We start from the raw sequence: 27,173 nt of genomic DNA on the forward strand, positions 1-27,173 counted from the left end.
GGCATCAGTGCTAGACAGAAATAGGAAGGCTCTGATGGAGGGGTGGCCGAAGACCTGAATCTAGGAGGATGGCAAGCTTGCTTGATGCAGGAAGCTGGTGCTGATGAAAGGGGTGACAGGATTGCACGGAGTGCAGAGAGAAAGTTCTAACGCTTGAGTGCACATGTAAATCAATGGTCAGTCAGATAGAGGAAGTCTATTAGGAAGAAAAGGCATGAAAGATTTGGCGTTGTTATAGCAACAGGATCAGCCACCCACTCCCAAAGCCCTATTCAGCTATAGGCTGCAGGAACACGGTTTTAATTAAAGCATATAAAAAGTTGTTTTGTAGTCTTCTCATCATCCGATTGGTTTCAAAATGGTTAATCAGCTTCATCTTCTTTTGATGCGCGGATAAGCATGGGACACTGTGTTGGAGGCTTTCTGCAAAATCTATTAGCAGGGTTATCTCTCAATCAAAAGTAGCATCTAATCACTCAAGAAGTAAAACACCAAAGTAGCATTTGTCCTTTCTTTTCTTTGGAACAATATAGTCTATCTCTCTCTCTCTCTGTGTGTGTGTGTGTATATACACACTTTCTCACTCTTTTTCTCACATTTGATTGGCTAAATAATTGCAGATTTTGTCTTTTACTCTGATTTTCTAGGTTTATCCTATTGTGATTAACAATTGTCATCCAATAAGCCGCTATGTTGCTCACATTGCTCTCTATCAGGATCAATTCATTTTCAGTACAATCATTATCAAGCTACATATTATATATTGTATATATACACTAGTTGAAACCTGATGCAATTCCCCAGAGGCCCCTATTCACTGTACCCTCCCCAGCCCGGCCTGAGCACACTCCAACCCCACCCTTCCCAGCCCACTCCAGCACTCCCTTCCCTTATCCCCAGTCCAATCCCAGCACTGCCTTTCTTCCTCCTCAGCCCAATCCCAATATTCCCTTCCCCTCTCCCCTGACCCCCTCACACTCTGACCTTCTGCCATCACTTCTGCCCAAGACACCCCTCCCAGCTCAGTTAGAGCACTCTCCCACCCTGCCTGACCTGATCCAAGCACCCGTCGTTTGCTCCCCTTCCCCCCCCCCCCCCTTCTACCTGTCTCTCAGGCTCCCTCCAATATTGCTGCCCCATGGCTTAGAACATAAGAACATGCCATACTGGGTCAGATCAAGGGTCCATCAAGCCCAGTATCCTGTTTCCAACAGTGGCCAATCCAGGTCACAAGTACCTGGCAGGATTCCAAGGGTAGATATTGCAGCCCCCCCCCCCCCTCCCCCCAGTCTCCTTCCACTCCAGTGGCATCTAGTGTTAAGCAATGGGGGGGTACATGCATATTTGTGCCATGTGCACCCCAGTGCCTACCAAGCATACAGCCATGTGTATGTTCCAGGCTATGCATGTACCTCAGGATATATCTGTGGACATTTTGAGGTACACATATATGCTGGTCAGTAGCTGGTGGCGTGCATATGTGTACTAGCACTCACTCCTCCAGTCCCCGCCTGTCAACATCCTCTAAGCCTAAGCACATTACATATATATATATAGATGTGCACTCACACACACATACAAATACCTACATAATAATAAAGAGATTGATATATATAAATATATATATAGAGAGAGAGAGAGAGAGAGAGAGATTGACAATGATAGCACTGAAAAGGTATTGATCCTGAGCCCTCTATCTATGGTCACTTTTGCAAGCCTGACATATAACCCTATCTTTGACAACCATTTGCCTCAGCATTACAGAAATAGAACTCTTGCAGTCTCTGCTCCCACCCTTTGGAACTCCTTGCCTCCTTATATAAGGATATCTTATCTTTCAGAAAGCTATTAAAAACACGGCTGTAGGAGCAGGGCTGGGGCATTCCAATAGGCAAACTAGGTGGTCATCTGAGGCGCCAGCCATTGGGGGCAGCAAAGAGCAGCCATGTGGGTCCACGAGCAAAACCCATCCCACTTACGACTGAGAGGAGTAGAGACTCGGCAGGCCGCAAGCAGAGCCTATCTCGCTCAAGGCTGAGAGGAGTAGAAACTCAGCAGGCCGCAAGCAGCATCCATCCTGCTCGCAGCTGAGAAATGCAGACCCTCGGTGGGCTGTGAGCTGCACCCATCCTGCTCGCGATCGAGAGAAGCAGAGATTCGGTGAGCCGCAAGCAGTGCCCAACTGCCCATCCTGCTTGCGGTTGAGAGAAGCAGAGTCTTGGTGGGCTTCTGTTTGTGTGTGTGAGTGAGAGGGATTGCATGTGATTGAGAGAGCAATGGTGTTAGTGAGAGAGAGGAGGGAACCTGTGTAAGGGTGCATGTGTGAATGAAACAAGGAGCCTGTCTGAGTGAATGAAGTTGGTGCCAGATCCTGGGCCTGGACTGGGGGATGAGGACAGGCGCAAGGCAGGTGGTTTGCCTAGGGCGCCTAATGCCCTTGGACCAGTCCTGTGTATGAGGCAGCTTTTGGTACCAGTCATTAACCTCTGCAATCACTTTTCTGAACCTCTAAAACCTTCACTTAGACCCTCACATCTGTATCTCTCTGGATTAATAAAAGAGCCCTTCTCCACCTGAGCAAGATTGTCTGACCAGATCTACTAAACAAATCACTGACTCTAATCTGCTATAGTCTATCCCCTGCTACCCCTGGGACACACTGTATCCCCTTTTCTGAGTTTGTATCTAAATACAAACAATGTGGTTATATTCATTTTTTTTACCTCCTGTTCTGAGACATTGTACTTGATGATTATTGTAACTCTTTTTAAACTCTCTTGGTTGAAAAGCTTGTCATAAAAAAAGATGATGATTAACAAAGGAAGATATATCCTAAAGCACCAGTCATTAGTTTCCCAGTCATTAAGGGGCCAATTTTGGAAGCCTGTGAGCAGCTTTCAGGTCTGTGCATACATTGAAAATTATGGATTTGCAGGATAATTTTCAAAGGGAAATGCTCTGTGGAGTTCCCCTTTTTAAAAATCTGGGGCTAGCAGTAACCCTAGATACAAAGGTATCTGGGGAGTTTGAACCTGCTTCCCAGCAGGAACAGACTAGAGTGCACATGATAAAACATGTGTGGGGAGTTCAAAATTAATTCTCCTTGTGTACTTCCTTTTTCTAACCCCACCCTCAGGCCCACCTCTTTCAGTCATAGCTAGATATACACATTGCTGTGAAACAGGGCACATAATTTTAGCTGCTAAGGGTAGGGCAACACTCAGCCAGGGAAATCCTTTATTGCCTGGGCAAATTCTTTTGAAGACATTTCTTTTTCTTATTTATTTATTTTTACAACCTTAAACAGTAGACCATCCTTCACCTGATGTGATTGTTTTCACTAACCAATGAAAGAGCTAAACTAGGAATTCAAGTGATATGTTTAAAAAAAAAATGAAATTCATATATGTTATAAATAAAATGCATGTGTATCCCATTCGTTTTTGCTCCCTGTTGATTTCTGTGGCCCACTGAAATCTATGGCAGTGCTAACAGATGCAAGTAACTAATAGCAGCCGTCCCTTCCTTGTGTGTCATATGTGACCTCACTACCTTGTCAGAGTTGACTCTGGGCACATTGCCAATGAAACTAAACACACAGCAAATCACATTAAAGCGCTTTTCTAAGCTACCCTATTGCTGCCATCTGGATCAAGTACATTGATCCTCTTCCACCCTGAAGTCTGGACATGTGCAAGAAGCTCTGTAATCCTTTTTAGCTTTTGGTCAGAGAAGGACATCCTAGGAGAAAGCTCTCACAGAGTTTAAAAAAAAATCTTTGTATGGCACTGGCAATGTTTGTAATCTTCTCTATCCTTCTCTGGACACCAGTGAGCAAGCAGTGCACAGAAATCGAAGAGAAGAGGCTGCCAATAATTTTTTTGTCTGTGGCATCTATGTCAGTACTACTGCATACCTGCACAGTGCTGCACACAGCATAGTGTGCCACACAACACTGTACTGTCTGTGTGTGTTTGACAGATAGTTCTCCACACACACAGCAGAGTGGTATCAGTGGGATTACATATATGGTACCAATAAAGAAACATTGTTTGTAATATAAAAATAACCCAGTAGGCAGTGACAAATTCCATCATGTCAGGGAAAGGCAGAGGAGGGAAAGGGAATATTGGAAGGATTGGCAGAGTTGGCATCAATAAGAAAGATCTATCCAGCAGCTGGCCGCTCTTACCAGGGACTCTGGGTGGTGGGGAGACCACCGATGTGGTAATGACCCCCCCCCCGGCCTCTGGCACGGCAGACCACCACGCATGATGGGCCATGCCACTCAACTGTGCGAGCGTCCTTAGGTGCGCATGTCTCACCCCAATTTAAAGGGCCCTTGGTGGGAAACTTCCTGTGGCACCCACTGATTACATCAACTATGCCTCACTATATAAGGCTCGTCCAGACTTACATTAGATGCCTCAGCAATAGGTCGAACTCTTTGGAATAGCTGTCTTCGTGTTTCTGACTCCGTGTTCCTGACTTCAAGTCTTTGTCTTGTTTTCCCTCCGAATGCTTCTTTGGTCTTGACCTTGGTTTGCTCTTGACCTCGTCTCCTTTTGGACTGATTCAGACCTCTTTTGGACTTTGCTTGACTGCTGCCTGCTGCTGTCCTGGTACATCTTCTGGACTTCACTCTGCTTGCCATCTACTGTTCTACTGTGGATATCATCTCGGCTGCTAGCCTCAGTCTTCGTCAGAATCCTCACTATCAGAGACCCGAGCCTAAGTCCAGCCGGCCCCGGCACCCACTGGCTCAACCTGCGGGGAACGAGGGCTGGTACTGGTGAAGGTCCTGTTGGATCTCTGCTCCGGTCAGTTCCGCCTGCTGATGATGAGGACCTGCAGAGCCTTCCCTGTAGGTAACGTCAACTTCATCTTGGTCCAAGGGTCCACTCTCAGAACAGTTCACTGAGGTCATGGACCCGGCAGATCACTCAGGTATCCAAGCCATCCTGGGCCTGGCTAAGAAGATCCAGCAGCAGCAACAATTCCTGAAGGCACTGGCAAGCTAGATGGAACGTCTTAAGAGCCCATCTTGATGCCACCATGACTTTAACAAGCGCTGATCTTCTGGCGACACCTGTAACTATGGCGGCTCCTCCAGCAGTATGTCTTCCAGTACCACCCAGGTATGCGGGAGATCCGAGACAATGCTTTTGATTTTTAAATAAGTGCTTTATGTACTTCTCTCTCCAGCCCGCCCAGTTTTCCAGCAATACTATTAAAACCACCTTCATTCTCTCTTTTCTTGATGGGAAAGCTTTAGCCTGGGCCTCCCCTCACTAGGAGCATGGAGACGCATTACTTCTGGACCTATAACAATCTGTCAATGCCTTTAAGCAGGTATTTGATGAGCCAGGTCATCTAGCTATTGTCAGATTGGATCTGCTGTAACTGCAGCAAGACTCCAGACCCTGATGGATTATGCCATCGAGTTCCGCACTATGGCCATGGAACTAAACTGGCGGGAGGACAATCTTCAGAGTATTTTTTAGAAGGACTGTTCTTCCAAATCAAAGATGAGCTAGCCACCAGAGAGCTACCTGATTCCCTAGATGCCCTCAAAGATCTGACTGGGACGATTGACCAGCACCTTCAACAGTGGGCTTGGGAGCTGCGAGCACCATGCAGGCAGGTGCCAATGGCTCAGTCATTCTCACATCCCCGTACACCAGCTCTGGTGACAACACCTCTTTAGCCCATCTGGAAGAATCCATGCAATTCAGGCAGAGCCACATCATGTTGGAGGAGAAGCACCATTGCCATACCCTGGGACTTTATTTTTACTGTGCAGGGAAGGGGCATCTTCTGGCACAATGACCCACGAAACAGGGAAACTGCTGAGCCTAGGAGCCAGTGGGGAGATGTCCCTAGGCTATACTATTCCCACTCCCCAACTTACTCTTCCCGTGGAAATCATCTTGGAAGATCACGTATTCTCCACCCTCACACTAGTGGATTCCGGTGCAGGGAGGAATTTCATCATGTTGGCCCTGGTTGATCACCTGAAGCTACCCATGCTTCCCAGGGACTCACCATTAATAATCTCTTCCATCTATGGGGAACCCCTTCCAGGCCAGATCACTTCAATGATTGCTCCACTACACCTCCAGACTGGTGTCCTACATGTAGAGGAGATAACCTTGTTCATCATTGAGAAGGCTGTACACCCGATTGTGCTGGGATTGCCCTGGATGCAACTTCATTCTCCCAATTTCGACTGGGGAACCCAGCAACTAACAAGGTGGGGTCCTCACTGCCAAACCTCATGTCTTTCTCAAGTTTGGCCCTTCCCCCTCTTATTCCACTAGCCTTGACTTCCAGGGGAATACCATCGCAGTACACTGATTGTCTGGATGTGTTCTCGAAGAAAGCAGAGATCGTATCGGAGCATCAATCCTTCAGTTGTGCCATCAATCTTATACCGGCACTACTCTACTTAGGGGGAGGGTATATCCTCTGTCTCTACCCAAAACTAAAGCTATGGCTCAGTATATCCAGGAGAACTTTGAGCGAGGGTTCATCCAACCATTCATATCCCCGGCCAGGGCAGGATTCTTCTTTGTGTCAAAGAAGGACGGTATGCTACGACTATATATAGACTACTGGGGTCTAAACGCAATAATGAAGAAGGATCACTACCCCTTGCCTCTTATTTCCGAATTTCTCGATCATCATCAAGGAGATAGGATATTTACTAAACTTGATCTCTGGGGAGCATACAACTTTATCCGTATTAAGTCAGGAAACAAATGGAAAATGGCGTTCAACATGTAGGATGACCATTACAAATACCTGGTAATGCCCTTTGGTCTGTGCAATTCCCCTGCGGTATTTCAAAACATGATGAATGATATTTTCAGAGACCTCTTGTATGTTTGCATTGTAAGCTATCTTGATGACATTCTCTTTTTCTCCAAAGATCTTCCTTCTCATCACCGGGACATTTGGCAAGTCCTCCAATGCCTTCGTGCTAATAAGCTGTTTTCCAATCTTGAGAAGTGCATTTTTTAAAAGGAAAGCTTACCCTTCCTGGGATACATAATCTCTAGCAGTGGCTTCCACATGGACCCTGAGAAGGTAGACTGAATTCGGAACTGGCCACAGCCCTCCAGCCTCCATCCTCTGCAAATGTTTTTGGGATTTGCAAACTTCTACCAACACTTTATTCCCAATTACTCCCAGATCGCCGTACCTCTCATGGAGCACACCAAAAAAGGGGCAAATACCAAGGACTGGCCTCTGGAGGCCAAATTAAAACAAGCCTTCCTCCAAGTACCCTGCCTCTGCCATCCTGATCCCACACTGAGACAACACTCAGATTCAGGGGTCCTCCATCCATGCTCCTTCTTCTCTCAGATATTTTCTCCTGCCGAATGAAAGTATAGCATTGAGGACAAGGAATTACTGGCCATAAAGGTGGCACTCGAAGAATGGTGACAATGCTTGGAAGGAGCACATCACCATATCACAGTTTTCACTGATCATAAAAATTTAGAACATCTCCACCATACCTACATTTGAATGTCTGCCAAGCTTGGTGTCCCTGTTTTTCAACCACTTCAACTGTGAGGTGAGATATAGACCGTCAACCAAGAAGACCTGGGCAGACATCCTATCCCAGGCCTTCAAGGTAGAGGACACACCTGATTCACCTGGACACCTCACTGACCAGTCGCAAATCCTCCTGGCTACCTCCATGACCATCCCTCTAGGAAAGACAGTAGTTCCACAATGTCTCCAACAAAAGGTTTTGGAATGGTCCCACAATTCTCGTGTAGCAGGCCATCCTGGTCGAGCCCAGACTCTCGCACTCCTCTAGCAGTATTACTTGTGGCCCCATATGCAAAGAGGTGTCAAGGCCTATGTGGCTCTTGTCCGACCTGCACCCAGCAAAAACCTATGGTGGGATGACCTTGCCAGCCCCCAAGGAACCTTGGACCCATTTTTCCACTGACTTTGTGGTGGACCTCCCCCTCTCTAATGACTTCCACATTATCTGGGTCGTAATGGACCAGTGTTCTAAAATGGCGCACTTTGTTGCCCTTCCTGGCCTACCCTCTGCAACCGAATTGGCTAGGTTGTTTATAACCCATGTCTTCCGCCGACATGGACTACGTCGGCACATTGCCTTGGATAGAGGTGACCAATTCAGTGTCAAGTACTGGCATTCTTTATGCCTTAAATTCAATATTACACTGGATTTTACCACGGCGTACCACCCATAAGCCAACAGTCAGGTGGAACGGACCAACCGCACTATAAAAGCCTTCCTCAGGTCTTTCATTAATGAACGCCAGTACAACTGGGCTACTCTTCTCCCATGGGCAGGATTTTCACACAATTCCCATATCAACAGCAACACCAGATCATTCCTGTTTTTGATAGCATATGGGAGACTACCGATCCTGCTATCTGCCACATCTCCAGCACCCCAATTAACAGCACAGGAACTACAGGAGTTGGGGTCTGAATGGAGGCAATGATCCAGAAGGTTGCCTTGAGAGCAAAAGAGACAACTGACACCCAACGAAGACCTGCCCCATGATTCAAGATTGGGAACAGGGTTTGGTTAAGTACTCACTATATCTGGCTCAGAGTATCTTTATGAGACTGGCACTGGGCTACATTGGGCCTTTTCCTATTATCCATCAAATAGGGCCCATAACCTATCATCTACGTTTACCAGTTTCCATGAAGATTCACAATTTATTTCATGTTTCTCTACTCAAGCCCCTAGTTTTGTCTTGGCCAACCCAGAGGATTCCTGAACCCACAGAAGTATCTACAGAAGAGGATCAGGTGTACCAAGTGAGGGAGGTCCTGGATGTCTGAAGGCAGAAAAAGAAATGGGAGTACTTATTCTCTTGGGAGTTATATGGCCCGGAGGAGAATATCTGGGAGCCTGCCCCACATATCATGGATAAGGATCTTCTTAAAGCATTCCATGTAGCCCATCCCAAGAAAACCCCAGGGGGAGGGCTTAAAAGAATGGGTACTGGGGGCAAGATGGCCGCCTGATAGGATGTGAGTGAAGCAGCACTGCACTCTTTTTCCTAAAGAAATTTCCTAATAACTTAATGCCACACACTAAGCATACGGGGAGCAATTTCAAGCTCACCCATACTGGATCCCCTTTAGAGGCGCATCGAGGGCTTCTTCACGGAAGCTGCTGAAACACCCAAAGGGCTGGTCACTGGGGGGATGACGGAGGAGCGAATTCCATCCCCCCTGACCTTAGATGTCACGCTGAGCTCAGGTGAGCCGATGCGGCTGAAGCATCCGGCATCAATTGAGGAGCCTGCAGGAATAACAATGATTCAGAGCTTGCAGCATCGCAAGCTCTTGGAGGAGACACAGGGAACCCCTGGGATAGGGGGAAGAGAGCTTTCCCTGAGTTGAGAAGCGAGCCGATTGATGTGACAACCGAACCCCACAGGAAGTGGTGGCCAGGAACAAGCTCCGGTACCAGCAGGGAGCGATTTGATGCATACGGCACGTCCCAGGGAGGTGAGAAACGCCCTGACAGAACCAGCCTCAGTGAGTATAAACTTGGGCCCTCCAGAGGAAATAACATTGGGAAATGTTTGGCTAGATTTAAAAGCAATTGAAAAATCCTTAAAAGTAATCGATCAGATGACAATGGAAGCAAAAAACCAGACAATAATTAATAACAACCTTATTGGAACTTTTAATCAAAAAATAGAAAATCATGAACAAAAATTACAAAAAATGGAGGATATTCAACAAAATCTTATAAAATCAGAAGACATGAATTCGATAATCAGAGAATGTTGAATTTAAGAGTAATAAACTTTCCAGTTGTATGCATGATAGCTCCAATGGAATTGTTTAAAACATATATGAAAGAAATTTTGAAAATACCTGATACTGCCAGTTTGTACTAAGGCTTATTACCTTCCTCAACCGGACTCTGAAGTTGAAGCTGAAGAGAGGCATGTTTCTTCTATGAACATTACTGACTTGCTAGAATTATCAGTTGATACAGAAATTAAAACTAGGAAGGCGATGTTGGTAACATTTGCCTTCATTTCTGAACGAAATCATGTTTTGAAATTATTCTTGAGAAATAGATTAACCTCCTTCTACGGTGCCCAAATCTGGATATACCCTGATATAATTTAAAAAACACAGTGCGAAAAAAAGAGTTCTTAGCAATGAGAGAAAGGGTCCTCAGTTTGGGTGCTCGATATATACTAAAATATCCTTCTAAATGTTGTATTTGATATTTAAATAATAATTATGTATTTTTTGAGCCAGACCAACTGAAGGAGTTTCTGCTAGGACACTCACAAACTACTCCCAGGGACGGATCAACTATTAGTTAAGAGCAAAACTCCCCTATCATATACCTATATTTGAATATATGTTGCTTTCGCTTAGAATTTTCAAGCCCCCAAATTCTTATATTTAGGAACATAATCCATTGTAAAGAATTTTGTTTCAAATTGTTATGTTGAAGTAAGTAAAGATGTGATTATAGGAAAGATTATGTAATGTTTTCTAAATAGAAGAAATTACATGTTATTATGTGAAATAAAAAAAGAGAAGAGCAGGTACTGTTGCGCTTGAATGGCCATGGGACTATCCTGTGGCTGTCCACTCTTACCAGGGACTTTGGGTGGCGGAGAGACCGCCGATGCGGCAATGACCCCCCTGGCTACAGTCGCAGCAGGCCGCCATGCACAATGGGCCGTGCCAGGCTGGGAATGCCAGCTCAACTGTGTGAGAGTCTCTAGGCATGTGGGCGTGTCTTGCCCTAATTTAAAGGGCCCACGGCAGGAAACCTCCCATGGCGCCCACTGATGACATCACCTAGGCCTTACTATATAAGGCCCATTCAGACCTGTATTAAATGCCTCAGCAACAGTTTGAACTCCTTGGAGTAGCTGTCTCCATGTTCCTGACTCCTTGTTCCTGACTCCGTGTTCCAGACTCTAAGTCTTTGTCTTGTTTTCCCTCCAGACTACCTCTTTTACCTTGACCTCCGTTTGCTCTTGACCTTGTCTCCTGTTGGACTGACCCTGGCTGTTCTTGGACCTCTTCTGGACTTCGCTTGATGGCCACCTGCCTCAACTCCTGGTATGTCTTATGGACTTTGCTGGATCGCTGCCAGCCTTGACTCCTGGAATGCCTTGACTTTGCTTGCCACCTGCCTTACTATTGTGGATATCATCTCGACTGCTAGCCTCAGTCTTTGTTGGAATCCTTGCCATCGGAGACCTGCGCCTAATCCAACCGGCCCCGGCACTCAAGGGCTCAACCTGTGGGGCTGGTATTAGTGAAGGACCTGTTGGGTCAATTCCACCTCCCGATGACGAGGTCCTGCAGGGCCCTTCCCTGCAGGTAGTGTCAAATTCATCTCGGTCCAAGGTTCACTCTTTCAACAGGTAGTCCTGTACCTAAATTGAAGAGGGACTTCTTTAAGTACAGAATGACAGTAAAGGAAGGCAGCTCAATGCAGAAGTAACTGAAATTTAGAGAGCATGTGTCACCACTGCCTGTTTCTCCCCCTCTAGTTTTGGAGTAGAGTGAAAAGGTAGGAGTGTCATCTAAGGCAGACAGTATAGGGCAACAGGGGTAGAAGAGCAATGCTCAAAATAAGTAGCACTTTTCTTTTTTTTATTTATTATCACTGAGACTATGAAGGCAGTATTTTCATCAACTGATTTGGATGAAACATTTTGAATGGGATGCCCTGAATCACAAGATACTGAAGAAAATTTGGGAGGAGTATACAATAGCGTCTTAGCATCCAGTTAATTGACAGGGGAGATAGAGGAAACTGAGAGTGGTGAGGAGCAGTAGGAAGTGCAGGTAGGGAACATGGGTGATGCCCCTGGCATTGTTCCTCAGGGTCCACCCTGTACCTCAACTCCTGTGCCAGCATCCATCCCCAAGGATGAGGAGAAGGGATTGTGCAGGAAATAATTGATCTGTACGCACTTCCAAGTGAGGGAGGACCTATGTTTTGCTCTGTGTATCCACTGCACAAAGAATACAAATCGAAGGAAGCAAATTGGGTATCCGACAAACACTGGCATGGAATATCACCTGGAGAAGCAGCACCTACTACCATTGGCATCACAGGAGGGTGGCTGTACTAGCTTGGTGGCCCATTCTGCAATTCCAGATAAAAGCCAGATGAAAGGGGTTGAAAAGAGGAAGACGTTTCCTGAATCTGATCACATAGCTCCTTCCAGCCAGATGGCAGGCCAGCAACTCCTTGTCATGTGTCCAAAGTGGCAATTCACCATGGAGAAAATGGGGTGGTGTTCAGTAACAGTATCCCGGGGCAAGAGGCAGGCAACATCAAAAGTTGTAATGAGGAGCATCAGAGAAATGATGCCCTTGATGACCAGCCACTGTAGGTAGTGGAGAATGTGGATTTTGAGTATCTGATGCAGGTGTTAGCCCCAAATTACAAAGTCCCTTCCATGATTACATTTAATAGGAAGGTCATTCCTAACCTGTACAGCCAATGCTATATTCTCATCCAGGTGCTGCTGGCTAAGGCATAGGGGAGTAGTGTGTATTTCACAAAAATACAAATTTCTCCTCCCACCCCTCCTCTTTTATAGTTTTCTGCATTGCTGTCAAAGCCTGTCTAGGACTTCTTGATGTTTGTAATTTACCATTCTCCTTACCTTGGTCATTTAGACACATTTGTACTGTTTGCAATTCACTACATTCTATCCTTTGCTGGTTTAGATACCTTGTGCTGTTTGTGATTCACTGTAATTCTCAGCTTGGCAATTTAGACAACTTTGTGATAGTTGTGATACACCAAAACTTGGTGGTTGAAAAACCTTTGTCCTATTTGTGATGGATCATACTCCTCACCTTGGTCATTTAGACAGTTTTGTGCTGTTTGAAATGGATTGCTCTACTTACTTTGGTGGTTTAGATACCTTTGTGCTGTTTGCAGTTCCCCACACTGCATGCCTTGTGGGTATAGTCAAGTTTGTGCTGTTTGCGATTCTCTGCACTGTAATCCTTGGGGGGGGGGGGGCTTTGATGCCTTTATACTGTTTGCGATTTCATGTTTTGGGAGTCAACACTCGTTTTCTTATATTAGCTCTACAATCACCACAGTTATACAAGTAACAGATGGAGCCATAACTGATTTAATGAACCAGGTTCACTGTATTGGCCTTGTGTGTACATAACTTATTTATGTATGGTTTGACCTTTACAGTTTGACAGAAGCATTTGCAGGTCTACTGATAGAATCAACCACATTCCTCTTATTGAGACAGGCAACCCCCACACTGGCTGTCTTCAAGGTTCTGTCCAAATCTCTTTCTCCTACAGTCAGTGGCATAGTCATAGGTGGGCCCAACCACTTTGCATTCAGGCCCACCCACTCAGATTTACCCGGCACTTGAGAAGAGAGGACTGATACAGGGCCATCACAAAACTCATCCCGCGCAGTCCAAGGCCTGACCTGACCTTCATAGGGCCATCACGGAGCTCATCACACGTAGCCCGAGAGGAGAGGCCCAACAGTCGCAGGGCCGTCATGGAACTTATCCTGCGTGGCCTGAGAAGACAGGCCTGACTGTCAAAGGGCTGTCTCAGAGCTCATCCTGCAGGGCCCAACAATCGAGAAGAGACTGAACTGTTGCAGGGCCATTGCAGAGCTCATCCTATGCGCCCAAGAAGAGAAGCCCAACTGTCACAGGGCCATAGTGGAGCTCATCCCACCCGCCCGACACCTGAGAAGAAGCCTGATTATTTCAGGGCTGTCACAGAGCTCATCCTGTAAGGCCTGAGAAGAAAGGCCTGACCATCTCAGTGCCATTGCGGAGCTCAACATGCACGTCCAGAGAAGAGGTCTTGCAGTAATGAGGCCCACAAGAGAGGGAGAGGCTCTGATAGAGTGTGTGTGTGTGTGTGTTTGTGTATATATGAGGAAGAGAGACAGAATGGGAGTGAGAAGCATCTGTGTGTGCATGTGTGTGAAAGAGCATGGAAGTGAGAAGCTGGTGTGTGTGTGTGTGTGTATGTATGAGAGAGAGCATGGGAGTGAGCAGCCTGTGGGTGTGTGTGTGTGTGTGTGAGAGAGAGCATGGGAGTGAGAAGCCTGTCTGTGTGTATGAAAGAGAGCATGTGGGTGAGAAGCCTGGGTGTGTGTGTGTGTAAGAAAGAGAGCATGGGAGTGAGAAGCCTGTCTGTGTATGTATGAGAGAGAGAGCATGGGAGTGATAAGCCTATCTGTGTATGTATGAGAGCATGGAAGGGGAGACCCTGTATGTGTATGTATGAAAGAAAGCATGTGGGTGTGAGAGAAAGTTGGTGTGAGGGAGAGCATGTGGGAGTGGAAGCCTGCATGTGGAAGAGAGCATATAAGAGAGTCTGTATGTGTGTGGGAGTAGAAACCTTTGTTTGAGAGTGGGAAATTGTGTATGCGAGTGGGAGCCTGGGTAAAAGAGAGTGTATTGGACTGGGAACCTGTGACTGAGAGCCTGCATGTGAGAGAGAACATATGAGAGTGGGAGCGTGAATGGGAGCCTGTGTGTATGTGAGAGAGAGCATGCAAGAATGAGCCTGTATGAGAGAAAGCATGTGTTTGAGAGAGTGCATGTCAGAGAGAATCTGTGAATGTGTATGAAGGAGGAAGGAAAGAAGTCAGGAGAGAGAAGAAACAGAAAGAATAAAAGAGATCCTAAAAAAGGTATTAGGAAAAGACAGACAAGGGGAACAAAGAGACTGGGACCAAATAATTAGAAAAATAAGATCAGACCACAAAGGTAAAAAAAATATATTTTGACTTTCAGCATCTTTGGGAATGTGCATTTATTATATATTTGTATTTTGCTGTTTCTTCAGTATTCTAGTGTTCACAGAGGCTGAGGATGGTTTCTCAGGCTTTCCATTTCAGTTTTGTCTGTATGTTTGTTTCTAATTTTTAGTCCCTTATTCTGTATTAGGTAAGGCTCTGTCTATGTTGTTCATAAGTGACAGAAGTGCAGTATTTTGGCTAGTGTGTAGTTTATCAGTAGGGATTTGTAGCAGTTCGGCTTGTTCTGTATGCCCACTACATAGTCTATTAGTGTTCTAGGGCTTGGTGTAATGTTTGCCTTTGCTGCCATTTTTTAGATAAGGTTGCTGCTTTTTGAGTCCTGAGAGTTACTGCTGTTATAGGGATATGTCTTACTTCATAAAGTGTTTGGCATTGGAAGGAGTTTGTTTTGCTGTCACTGAGGTGGCACCAGCATTTGAATATATTTTTTATGCATCTCCTAATTCTATTCTGCACCTGTTGCAAATCTTAATTTCTTATGATGATTATTATGATAATCTCTGTATTATTGTTGTTATAATATTCTTTGCATTTTTAGAAAGAGGATTAATAAAATAATACATTTATATGTGTTTTATTATATATTTGGATCTGATGCTTCTGTTAAACTTCTGTTACTTTTTACATGATGTGTATTTATAAATTGCAATAAATATAAAATAAATTAATATAGATTAATAAGGTATTTTTAAAGCTGGTAAGTGTTTGAAATAATAGAATTAACATATTTTAAAGCATCACTCATGATGAAACTACTTAGAAATCCATTGTCAGATGCTCTCTAAGGCATTATTTATTGATAAGAATACAAATAGTAGGGCCTAGCCTTTATGTCAACTTCCCACCCATGTTAACCTTGGGCCTTCCAAAAAATTAATTTCTGGCTATGCTGCTGCCTACAGTACTTGTGGACTCTTGCTCTTGCCTTGGCCATCCGCTGCTTTACACACTTGCTGCACCATGCCTCAGGCCCTTCATGCTACTCCAGATACCATGCGATATTTACTGTTCGATAGAAGCATAAGCTGCTGGTAGGAATCCCCCATTCCAACTGTCTATGTGGTTTCTTTCAAATACCCTTCCCCATTGGTATGTGGTGACTCTTGATCTTGCCCTGGCCATCCATTGCTTTGCATACCTGCTGCACCACTCCTTAGGCTTTTCATAGTATTCATTCCCTGCCTCAACCCTCAAGATATACCTTAGGGGTTTTAAGGCTACTCTTCTTGCTACATTGCTCTGCTCCTACCATTTTAGTTTTTAATCACCAGCGGCACTGCTGACACTACTGCTCCAAGCCAGTCTTAGTACCTTAGGGTGCTTCCTCTGTTGCACTGGATGTCTTTAAGATTCCTTCAGAATTCCTTTCCCCTACAGAACTTGCAATCTCTTGCTCTTGCTCTGGCCATCCGTTGCTTTCCATGCCTGCTGAACCATTCCTTGGACTTTTCATACTATTTTTCCTGTACCTCAGGTCTCGAGGGGTTTTACAGATACTCTTCTTGATAGTCTGCTTCTAATATTTTAGTTTTTAACAATAGCTAGCACCACTGCTGCTGCTGATACTCCAAGCTAGTCTTGCTATCTTAGGGAGCTTCCTCCACTACTCCAGCTGTCTATGCAGTTACTTCCAACTCCTTTTACCCTAAGGATATAGCAACTCTTCCTCTTGCCCTTGACATCCATTGCTTTAAACAGGCCTTACCCATCCAGTTATCTTTAAAGGTTTCATGCTCTTTTGGACATTTTCATCAAACTCCGCTTCCTTATAGTTCTTGTGATTATTAGTCTCAGCCAGTAATTAGTCTTCAATGGATTATACCACAGCAAAAGGCAATGACTGCAGAGGTGCAGCACTCAGAAAACCACAAATTTACATGATTACTGCTTCTGAGGTAATGGATACAGTATTTGTAAATACTGATTCAGAAGAAGAATCATGTCCTGGATTACCTGAATCACAGAACTTTAAATAGCTAGTGGCTAAAGAGCATTTGGTCCTCTAGTTAGTTGCATTTTAGTCTCTAGTTAAGATAAACTCCAAGCCTGAAGAACTAGCTCTATTGGAAATTACATCAGGCCTCCTCCATGGATTTCTTCTGGCTTATCCCTGTCTAGAGCATAAGAACATAAAAAATTGCCATGCTGGGTTAGACCAAGGGTCCATCAAGCCCAGCATCCTGTTTCCAACAGAGGCCAAACCAGGCCACAAGAACCTGGCAATTATCCAAACACTAAGAAGATCCCATGCTACTGATGCAATTAATAGCAGTGGCTATTCCCTAAGTAAACTTGATTAATAGTCGTTAATGGACTTCTCCTCCAAGAACTTATCCAAACCTTTTTTGAACCCAGCTACACTAACTGCACTAACCACATCCTCTGGCAACAAATTCCAGAGCTTTATTGTGCACTGAGTGGAAAATAATTTTCTCCGATTAGTCTTAAATGTGCTACTTGCTAACTTCATGGAATGCCCCCTAGTCCATCTATTATTCGAAAGTGTAAATAACCGAGTCACATCTACTCGTTCAAGACCTCTCATGATCTTAAAGACCTCTATCATATTCCTCCTCAGCCGTCTCTTCTCCAAGCTGAACAGCCCTAACCTCTTCAGCCTTTCCTCATAGGGGGGCTGTTCCAGCCCCTTTATCATTTTGGTTGCCCTTCTCTGTATCTTCTCCATCACAACTATATCTTTTTTGAGATGCGGCGACCAGAATTGTACACAGTATTCAAGGTGTGGTCTCACCTTGGAGCGATATAGAGGCATTATGACATTTTCCGTTTTATTAACCATTCCCTTCCTAATAATTCTTAACATTCTGTTTGCTTTTTTGACTGCTGCAGCACACTGAGCCGACAATTTTAAAGTATTTTCCCTAGATCTTTTTCCTGCGTGGTAGCTCCTAATATGGAACCTAACATCGTGTAACTACAGCAAGGGTTATTTTTCCCTATATGCAACACCTTGCACTTGTCCACATTAAATTTCATCTGCCATTTGGATGCCCAATCTTCCAGTCTTGCAAGGTCCTCCTATAATGTATCACAGTCTGCTTGTGATTTAACTACCAATTAGCCCTTTTCACCTCATTTGGAGCTTGTGGTGTTCTTTCCACTGTGGGTGGATGCTTTGTGCCTCTCATGATGCTTTGGGATCTTCATGCCACTTTTTTAGTTGCTTTCACCTTTTATCACTGCCTTGATGGATTTTCTGCCTCTTCTGGTGCTTTTTCCTCCCCTTCATGCACCTTGAGCTATTCATGACACATTTAGTGCTACTTTGCTCCTCTCATACCGCCATGGACTATTCATGCTATTGTTGTTGGTGCCCTCTTTTGAAGCCTTAGGGTGCTCTTCCCACTCTAGCTTCCTTCTTTATTGGTTATACTAGGGTGTTTTAATCACAAAAATCTGCAGTTAGAAGGAAGAAATACAGGCAGAACAGAAAACAAACATGCAGAGGAGAAACTTTTTACATATTCTAAAAGTGGTAAAAGTTTTAGAATGAAGAGGGAACTAATGCAACACCAGAAAATCAAGGAATAAAAGAGAATGTGTTCAGCTAGAAAATATGGGAAAGGCTGTCTTAATAAAGCAAACCACACAAATTCCCAGGAAAGCTACACTGAAGAGAGACTATTTTCATGTTCTTATTGTCCCTAAAATTTCAATCAGAAAGCAAATTTCATAAGAAACCTAAAATTCTACCCAGCAGTAAGATTAGTTTCAAGTAGGGAATGTAATAAAAGCTCATGTCAAAAAAGTTAAATTGATGACAGATCTTTCTCATGTATTAAATCTGACAAGTGACAAGTGCTTCAACAGGAAGACTGACATTTCCTGTGCCAATCTGCCTTGCTGCTATATCCCTTATTCTTCACCTAACAAGTTTTTTTTCCACTCAGCATTGCTTCCATAACTAGAATTTTGCACATTGAGAGTCTTGCTATTATTCTGCCTTGCTGTCAAACCACAGACTTTATACCTTGTGGTGGTGTTCTTGCTACTGTTGGGGGATGCTTTGCATCTCTCATGTTGCTTTTGTGTATTGATGCCACTCTTAGTGCTCCTTTGTCACTTTGATGCCTTGGGTTTTTCCTGCCACCTTTTCTGCTTTATTCCCCACTTCATGGTGTCTTAGGATGCTGATACCACTCTTGGTGTCACTTTGCCTCTTGTGCTGCCTATTGTTGGTTCCCTCTTTTGAAGCCTTGATGTGCTCTTCCCCCTTTTGCAATTACTTTGCTCTTCTGATGATGCTTATGTTTATCCGGCTAACTAGCCGGGCCATACAGCAGCTGCAAATGGACTCCAAAATAGATAAAATGATGGGGCCAGATGGGATGCATCCAAGGGTTTTAAGGGAACTTAGAGAAGTTCTGGGAGCTCTGCTGGCTGACCTTATCAATGCTTCTTTAAATTTAGGAGTTGTTTCAGAGGATTGGAGACTAGCAGATGTGGATTCACTTCACAAAACTAAGTAAAAAGAAGGTTGGAAACTATAGGCTGGTTAGTCTGAGTTCTGTGTAGAATAAATTATTGGAATCACTGCTAAAACAGTGCTAAAATAGTGCAGTTCCTGGAATCCAACGGATTACAAGATCCAAGACAGCTTGGTTTTACCAGAAGTAGGTCTTGTCAGACAAATCTGATCAATTGCTTTGATTGAGTGACTAGACAGCTAGATCAGGGGAGAGCGCTATACAGTGCACTTGGATTTCAGTAAGGCCTTGATACAGTTCTGCATAGGCGACATAAATAAATTGAACACCCTTGGTATGAGCCCAAAAATGATTGACTGGATTACAAAGTGGTTTATTTTTTTATTATTATTTATTTATTTATGAACATATGATATTCTACCATTCCTAAAGTTGATCTCAAGGCAGATTACAATTAATTTTAATGAACAGATTCATTGAACAGCTTACAGTCAAATCAAAATTTGCAATTAGCATAGTATTAGGATCCAGCACAAGAAAACCCATTTGTGAATAGTTTCAAGATCCAGGTGTGTCCTGTCTGTCATGTACAACATAATTCCTAGTCAGGAGCTCAGGAAGTTGGGCCAGAGATGTGGGTCTTAGGGTAAGGTCTGGCTGAAAAGTCATTTATCATGCTGGCTGAGGTCAGGGAACACCCCCTCAGGAGCAGGGCAGGTATGCAGGGCTGGACTGAGGCTTATCTTCTGCCTATGCAGCCCTCTTCCTCGCAAGTTGAGCCCTTGGATTCTGGGTGCCAGTAGGGCTTGGCTTCGGTGGCAGAACATCATGGTAAGGCAGGTTGAATGAGGCTGGGCAGGTTGGATAAGATAGGGCAGGCACAGGCAGAAAATGAGGTCAGGCACAGGCTGGATGTTGTGGCAGAGACAGGCTGGAAGCTGAGGACTGGATACTGGAGCATGCTGGACAAGGCTGGACAGACCAGACAAACACAGGCTGGAACTGAGGGCTGGATACTGGGCACGGGGTAGAACTGGATGCAGGCACAGGCTGGGCAGGATGCTGAATAGAGACTGGGGCTGGATACCAGTACAGGCTGGGGACTGGACACAGGCACAGGCTGGAGACTGGAACTGGATACAGACTAGGGCAAGATGAGGCAATGACAAGGCAGGGAATGGCTACTAGGAACTGAACTTGGCAGGGCAGGACAAGACCAGATAAGGGCAGAAATAGTCAAGGCAGACAAGGACAGGACCAGACAAGGACTAGATAAATAGAACACAGAACAGAGAACACTGAGGCCCGAAGGCAGCAAGAAGGCTCATAGGCCACTAGACATAAGTCCCGAAGACTACTAGGCAAGGAGAGACCTGGATAGGCCGCAAGGGAAGGCACAAGGTGAGAGGAGGCCCAGATCCCATAAGGCATGGAAAGGCCCAAGTAGGCCACAGAGTAAGGTATAAGGTAAGAGCAGTCCCAGATGCCACAAGGCAAGGAAATGTTTGAATAGGCCACAAGACAAGGTACAAGGCAAGAGTAGGCCTGGAGGCCACAAGGCATGGAATAAGGTAAGCATGGTCAGGTCAGAAAGACAAGGGTGACTCCATGAAGAGGCATTGAGGTACTAGCAAGGCTGGCTTAAGTAGTTCAGGAACTGCTGAGTCAGGTAGTCAGTGAGGAGATGGTTCAGGTAGCTGGGAGCAGAGCTTGCTGGAGGTCTCTACTGGTGGCGAGGTGTCATAGCAGGCATGGTGAAATTGCATGTCAGGCAAAACTGTGATACCATGCCTTAGTTTTTTTCCTGAACTTAATGTAGGATGGCTCCAGGCACAGGGTTAGTGGTACTTTGTTCCAAATTTTTGGTTGAGTGTTTTAAATGGCACTCACTTCAAGGAAAGGTGCATTACTAGTGGTGCACTGCAGGGATCGATCCTTAGACTGGTTCCTTTCAACCAGTAAGTAATATTGTGGAAGATTTGTGTTTTTGCAGATGATACCAAAATATGCAATAGGATAGACAGGTAGGATGATGAGAATAGAGCTAGCAAAGCTTAAGGAAGAGTCTAGAATCTAGACTCAAAGATTTAATGCTAAAGAAATTGCAGAGTCATGAATTTGGACTGCAAAAACCCAAAGAAGCAGTATAGTCTAGAGGTGACACTTTTCCATGCATGAAGCAAGATCAGGATCTGGCAGTGATTATTTCTGATTATCTCCAGGTGGCCAAAATACGTTATTTTTGTTCTAAAGCAAATGGGGGCAGATTTAAAGATCTAAACATTTATAGACTAGAGGAAAGGCAAGATTGGGGTATTAATGCACAGGAGATGGGTCTCTTTCAATAGAAGGGAATGGAAAATAAAATGGAGAATGTCATAATGCCTCTGTATCGCTCCATGGTGAGACTGCACTTTGAATACTGTGTGCAGTTCTGGTCACCGCATCTCAAAAAGGATATCGCTGCACTGGAGAAAGTGCAGAGAAGGGCAACCAAAATGAAAGGGGCATGGAACGGCTGCCCTATGAGGAGAGGCTAAAGAAGTTAGGGTTGTTCAGTTTGGAGAAGAGACGACTGAGGGGGGATATAATAGTAGTCATGAAAGGACTTGAATAAGTTAATGTAAATCGGTTATTTACTCTCTTAGATAATAGAAGGGGCACTCCATGAAGTTAGCAAGTAGCTCATTTAAAACAAATCTAAGAAAATTCTTTTTCACTTGGCGCAAAGTTAAGCTCTGGAATTCATTGCCAGAGGATGTGGTTATAGCAGTTAGTGTAATTGGGTTTAAAAAAGATTTGGATAAGTTCCTAGAGAATAAATCCATAAACTGCTAATATGGTAATTAATAAGCAATAGTAGCTTGTGATCTATCTACTGTTTGGGTTCTTGCCAGGTACTTGTGACTTGGTTTGGCCGCTTTTGGAAACAGGATACTGGGCTTGATGGACCCTGGGTATTTATTTTATTTATTTATTTATTTCGAGTTTTTTATATACCGAAGTATAGCGGGAAAGCCTTCGCTCCGGTTTACAAGATAACAACTTAATACATTTTGGTAACACTGGAACAGATTAATGCAAGTTAACACTTTGGTAACATTTTGGTAACACTGGAACAAATTGATATATAGTAACAAACAGTAACATTTTGGTAGCACTGGGACGAAAAGATATACAGTGAAACAGGATAACAACTTGATACAGCTTTTTAAAACAGGATCAGAATAGTATGCCATAGACCCAGTATGGCATATCTTATGTTCTTATGTTATGTTCTATGTATGAAAGAGACTCTAGAAAAAGGAGTGAAAGCAGGTTCACTGAATAGTAATCTAAGGAAGTATTTCCTTACAGAAAGGATGGTGAATGCATGGAATGGCCTTCCATTGGAGGTGGTGACAAGGACAGTATCTGAATTCAAGAAAGTAAGGGACAAGTACAGGGGATTTCTGAGGGAGTTGTGGGGATTGTAATGTAGAACTGAGCAGTTATGTGGATGGGCAGACTATATAGACCATATGGTCTTTCTCTGCTGTCATGTTTCTATGTTTTTATAATAGTCCAGACTATGGTTCTTCCTTCCAGCAGATGGGGATAGAAATAAGTCAGCTAGAGAGCATCCTGCCCTATCACAATGGAACACTCATTCTCTCTCAACCTAAAAACTTTCTCATGAAATTACATATATCACATAACAATTTTTTAAGTTGAGAAACTGACACATTTGAATATCTCAAATAATAATAAAATAATCCACCATAATAATGCATTACTCCTCACATACAAAATCATTATTTCTTATTTTGAACAATATAAGCTGTTGTTGCTAATGATATACTAAAGGAGTTTCTCATGGTAGGTGAGACATTTTATCCAAAAACATAACCTTAGCAGAAAGAAAGTAGTTTTGACCAATAGCAGTAGGGCAAAAGATAGCCTGAAGAGTCCTTTTTTTTAAGGTTAGAAGGAACGAGCTGAAAGACAAAGCTAATGATAAGTATGTAGGGACCTTTGTTTTCAATTTTTATTTTATTTTTCTCAGGAATTGATCAGTGCTTAATACAAGAACAAAAAAAGGAGAAAACAGAAGAAAAATTACGTATTTTTCCTGATATATTTTTGTTGTTCTTGTTGTAATAAACACTGAGAAATTCCTGAGAAAAATAAAATAAAAACTGAAAATGAAGGGTTTGCCACAAAAATCTATAAGGGACAGAAAACATGTTTCATAGAAGAGTCTGTATTTCAGTAAGGTTACAAAAGAAATTAGATATATAGATGTAGATAAATATCTATGTATAAACACATACTGCACTTGAACAAATGGCATTCATGAATTATTTCTATTGCTGATCCATCATTGATAATAACAATATTGTTACAAATATTATCTGTGGAACTACATACGGCTCTGATGACTGAGCCTGATGTGATGGATAGTGGGAGTGTGAGCCCTTTGTGCTGCAGTGTAGTTGACACAGCTTCGTAGGCAAACCTATGAGGCCTACACCGGCAGCTGGCGAATGTGGCCTGCAGCAGGACAGTCTGGAGCTTCACCTATATCAGCTGCCTCCTCCACAGGTTGAGCCCTTGGGCTCTGGTGGCCGGCAGGACTTAGGCGGGTCCCTGGGACAGTGGAGAGAGTCAGAGTGCAAAGGCACACTGGGGTCAGGGCACGTAGCAGACTACTGGAGTTGGAGACAGGTCAAGGTCAGGGCAGGTGGCTAACACAGGTAGTCAGGTCAAAGTAGCAGGCAATCGTGGTCAGGTCCAGGCAGTAGTGAATTGTGGTCAGGTCCAAGCAAAAGAAGTCAAGATCCGGAGAGTCAGGCCTAGGGTGGATGAAGACACACAAGGAAGGCTAGAGAAGAAAAGGCTGGACGAGGCAAGGCTGTACAAGGCAAAGTATCAGGAACACTGGAAAGCTGTGGCAACATGCACTGCTACTAGGCAGGAGACCCGTTGCTGAGGCAATGACAGGGAGCACAGGCCACACTTAAGTAGGGAAGTCCTGCTGACATCACTACTGGGTGCCATGGTGCCTTTCCTGCTAAAGACCATTTAAATCTAGTGTGTACTGTGCATGTGCACCTAAAGAAAGGGCCTTGAGGAGCTGGAAGATGGTGGTGTCCAGTCACAGCATCAATGTGTGAGCCACGCAAAGTGGCCTCGGTCTCAGGAGGGGGTGAGTGAGTGAGTGGCTCGCAGGGCTGTCCCATGAGCTGCTGACTATGAAACTTGATATACAGAGTCAGCTACTTTTGGGAATGAAAAGTACAGAGTGGTGATGTTTGATAATGAAGTTCTGTGGCACCTTTCATATGTACTCTGATGGCGATTTTGGCAATCTGGCTAAATACATGCCGATCTTGTTTGGGACTGCCATTAAGTCCTGGGCTGAGTCATTTGTTTGAGTTCCTTGGGACTGATACCAGCCCATTGAAAACTGCTCTTTGGATTGTTTTTGAAGCATTTGTATGGATGATCCTTCTTTCTTTTGCTCTCTCTCAACTTCCCATACAAGATCTATTTTGGAAGGCAGTGGTCAGTCATTCTAATGACATATCCAGGTCATCTAACTTGTCAGCAGCAGTTTCTTGATGCTGATCTGCTTTTTTTTTTTTTTTTTAACAGTCCCATTGCTGAGTCAAGTAGTGTCCCAGTAGTCCAATCCAGTGGTCGCTTAGGAGCTCTGGGAAGCTCCTGCTATTTTTGCAACAGTCTGCAATGCTGGTATCCTTCTTCCTGATGAGGCATGTTGGTGTGCCCCAGGTGGTTGCCCACCTCACTCACCCCTTCTAACAGCCCTGTCTTCCAAGGACCTCAACATTGTTTACTCTATCTTGCCAGTGAATGTTCTTTATGGGGCGGATTTTAAGAGCCCTGCTCGCCTAAATCCGCCCAAATCCGGGCAGATTTAGGCGAGCAGGGCCCTGCGCGCCGGTAGGCCTATGGAAGACTTGCGTAAGTCCCGGGGTTTTCTGAGGGGGGCGTGTCGGGGGGCGGGCCCGAACCGTGCAGCGTTTTTGGGGCGTGTCGGGAGCATTCCGGGGGCAGGCCTGGGGGCGTGGCTACGGCCCGGGGCGGTCCAGAAGCGTGGCCGCGCCCTCCGGACCCGCCCCCAGGTTGCGTCCCGGCACGCTAGCGGCCCGCTGGCGCACGGGGATTTACGTCTCCCTCTGGGAGGCGTAAATCCCCCGACAAAGGTAAGGGGGGGGGGTTTAGACAGGGCCGGGTGGGTGGGTTAGGTAGGGGAAGGGAGGGGAAGGTGAGGGGAGGGCAAAAGAAAGTTCCCTCCGAGGCCGCTCCGATTTCGGAGCGGCCTCGGAGGGAACGGGGGTAGGCTGCGCGGCTTGGCGCGCGCCGGCTATACGGAATTGATAGCCTTGCGCGCGCCGATCCAGGATTTTAGCGGATACGCGCGTATCCGCTAAAATCCCGCGTACTTTTGCTGGCGCCTGATACGCCAGCAAAAGTACACCAAATCGCGCGGTTTGAAAATCTACCCCAAAGAGTAGCAGGAGCATATGTGGAACTGCACAAGCTACTTAATGTGCAATCTATAGGGAGTCCATGTCTCAGAGCTATAGAGAAGAGATGTTAGATTCACCTGGTTGTAGATCTTCATTGTGGTTCAGAGAAAAATGTTACATTTGTTAAGGACTTTAGTTCAAAGTTGGCTGGCTAGCTTTGTTGATTCTGGAGGTGATTTCCTTGTGAAGGGAACCATCACTGGAGATGATGCTACCCAGATACTTGACCTGATCCATATTTTATTAGCTATGACCTTGCATGGAGCAAGTTTGTGCTGGGGCATACAGGTCAGGCTGAGGCTGAAATAAGATCTCCATCTTATCAAGACTGATGGTGAAGCCAAAGAACTATGATGCTTCAAAAAAATCAAATCGATAATGACCTGAAGATTATTGGATCTTTCAGTCATTAGGGCACATTAATCTGCAAATAATGCCTCAGCAAAAAGACTCTCCAATGTTTTAGGCTTACGGTTGAGTCTGAAGATTAAAGAGAGAGTCATCAATCTGGAAACAGATGCATATTTCTTGATTCAAATGACTTGCTGCATGAATGAGAATGCAGGTCATAGTGTACCTGAATGTAATCCACTTTGAAATGCTTGAAAAGCAGAAAATAAATAAGATTAAATAAATAAATAATAAAGAACAAGCTGAACAGTGCTATAGAAAGAACACAACCATGCTTCACTCCATTCAAGATTTCAAATATGTCAGAAGTGCCCCTATTGGAGAGTATGCATCATGTCATGTGGCCATGGAGCAAACATTATCAGGTGAATTTTCAAAGGGGTTACTCATGTAAATGTAACATATTGTTGTAGCAATTTTCAAAAGCCATTTACTGCACAAGAGCACTTTATGTGGGTAAAACCTATTGACAATTCAATGGCATATTTTGTAGCAATTTTCAAAAGTCCACTAATACAGGAAAAGTGCATTTACATGTGTAAACCCAATTTTAAGTGTGCAAATGCGTTTTAAAATCAGGCTCAAATTGTATTAATCTTCTTGGGCATCCAGTTAATGGAAGATACCCGAATGTGCTTGCATCAAAAATTATGGTCGGGTCAGTGAAGACTGCATTCAGATCCTTGTTCTGCTTATGTATTTCTCCTAGACCCGCCTCACAACAAAAGTCATGTCTGTAGTGCTGCAACCCAGTTTAAAATGACACTGCTCTTCTAGCAGATTCTCTTCAGATTTGTGTGTGATTAGTTTGTTCAGTAGAATGTGGACAAGCATTTTCCCTGTGCTACAGAGGGCAGAAATGCCTCTGTGGTTTTTGCAGTTAGCATATTGCCTTTTATTTTATACAGTGATACAACAGTGGTATGTCTGAAATCTTACAGC

The 27,173-nt window shown here is 44.4% G+C and overlaps 1 protein-coding gene across 2 annotated transcripts in view; it reads left to right on the plus strand.

Moving 5' to 3' along the window:
* Positions 1–27,173, plus strand: part of FOXA1 (forkhead box A1) — a 79,676-nt gene that overhangs the window by 17,258 nt on the left and 35,245 nt on the right. The window contains exon 3 of one of the 2 annotated variants that reach the window (XM_029598903.1): positions 10,996–11,114. The exons of the other annotated variant lie outside the window; for it this stretch is intronic. Within the exon in view, the coding sequence (XP_029454763.1) occupies positions 10,996–11,090 (95 nt within the window). The 3' untranslated portion in view covers positions 11,091–11,114. Of the gene's footprint in view, positions 1–10,995; positions 11,115–27,173 lie in introns of those variants that run through there. 2 annotated transcript variants of the gene reach the window in all.

This window comes from Rhinatrema bivittatum, chromosome 4, assembly GCF_901001135.1.
Source record: "Rhinatrema bivittatum chromosome 4, aRhiBiv1.1, whole genome shotgun sequence".
NCBI lineage: Eukaryota > Metazoa > Chordata > Amphibia > Gymnophiona > Rhinatrematidae > Rhinatrema > Rhinatrema bivittatum.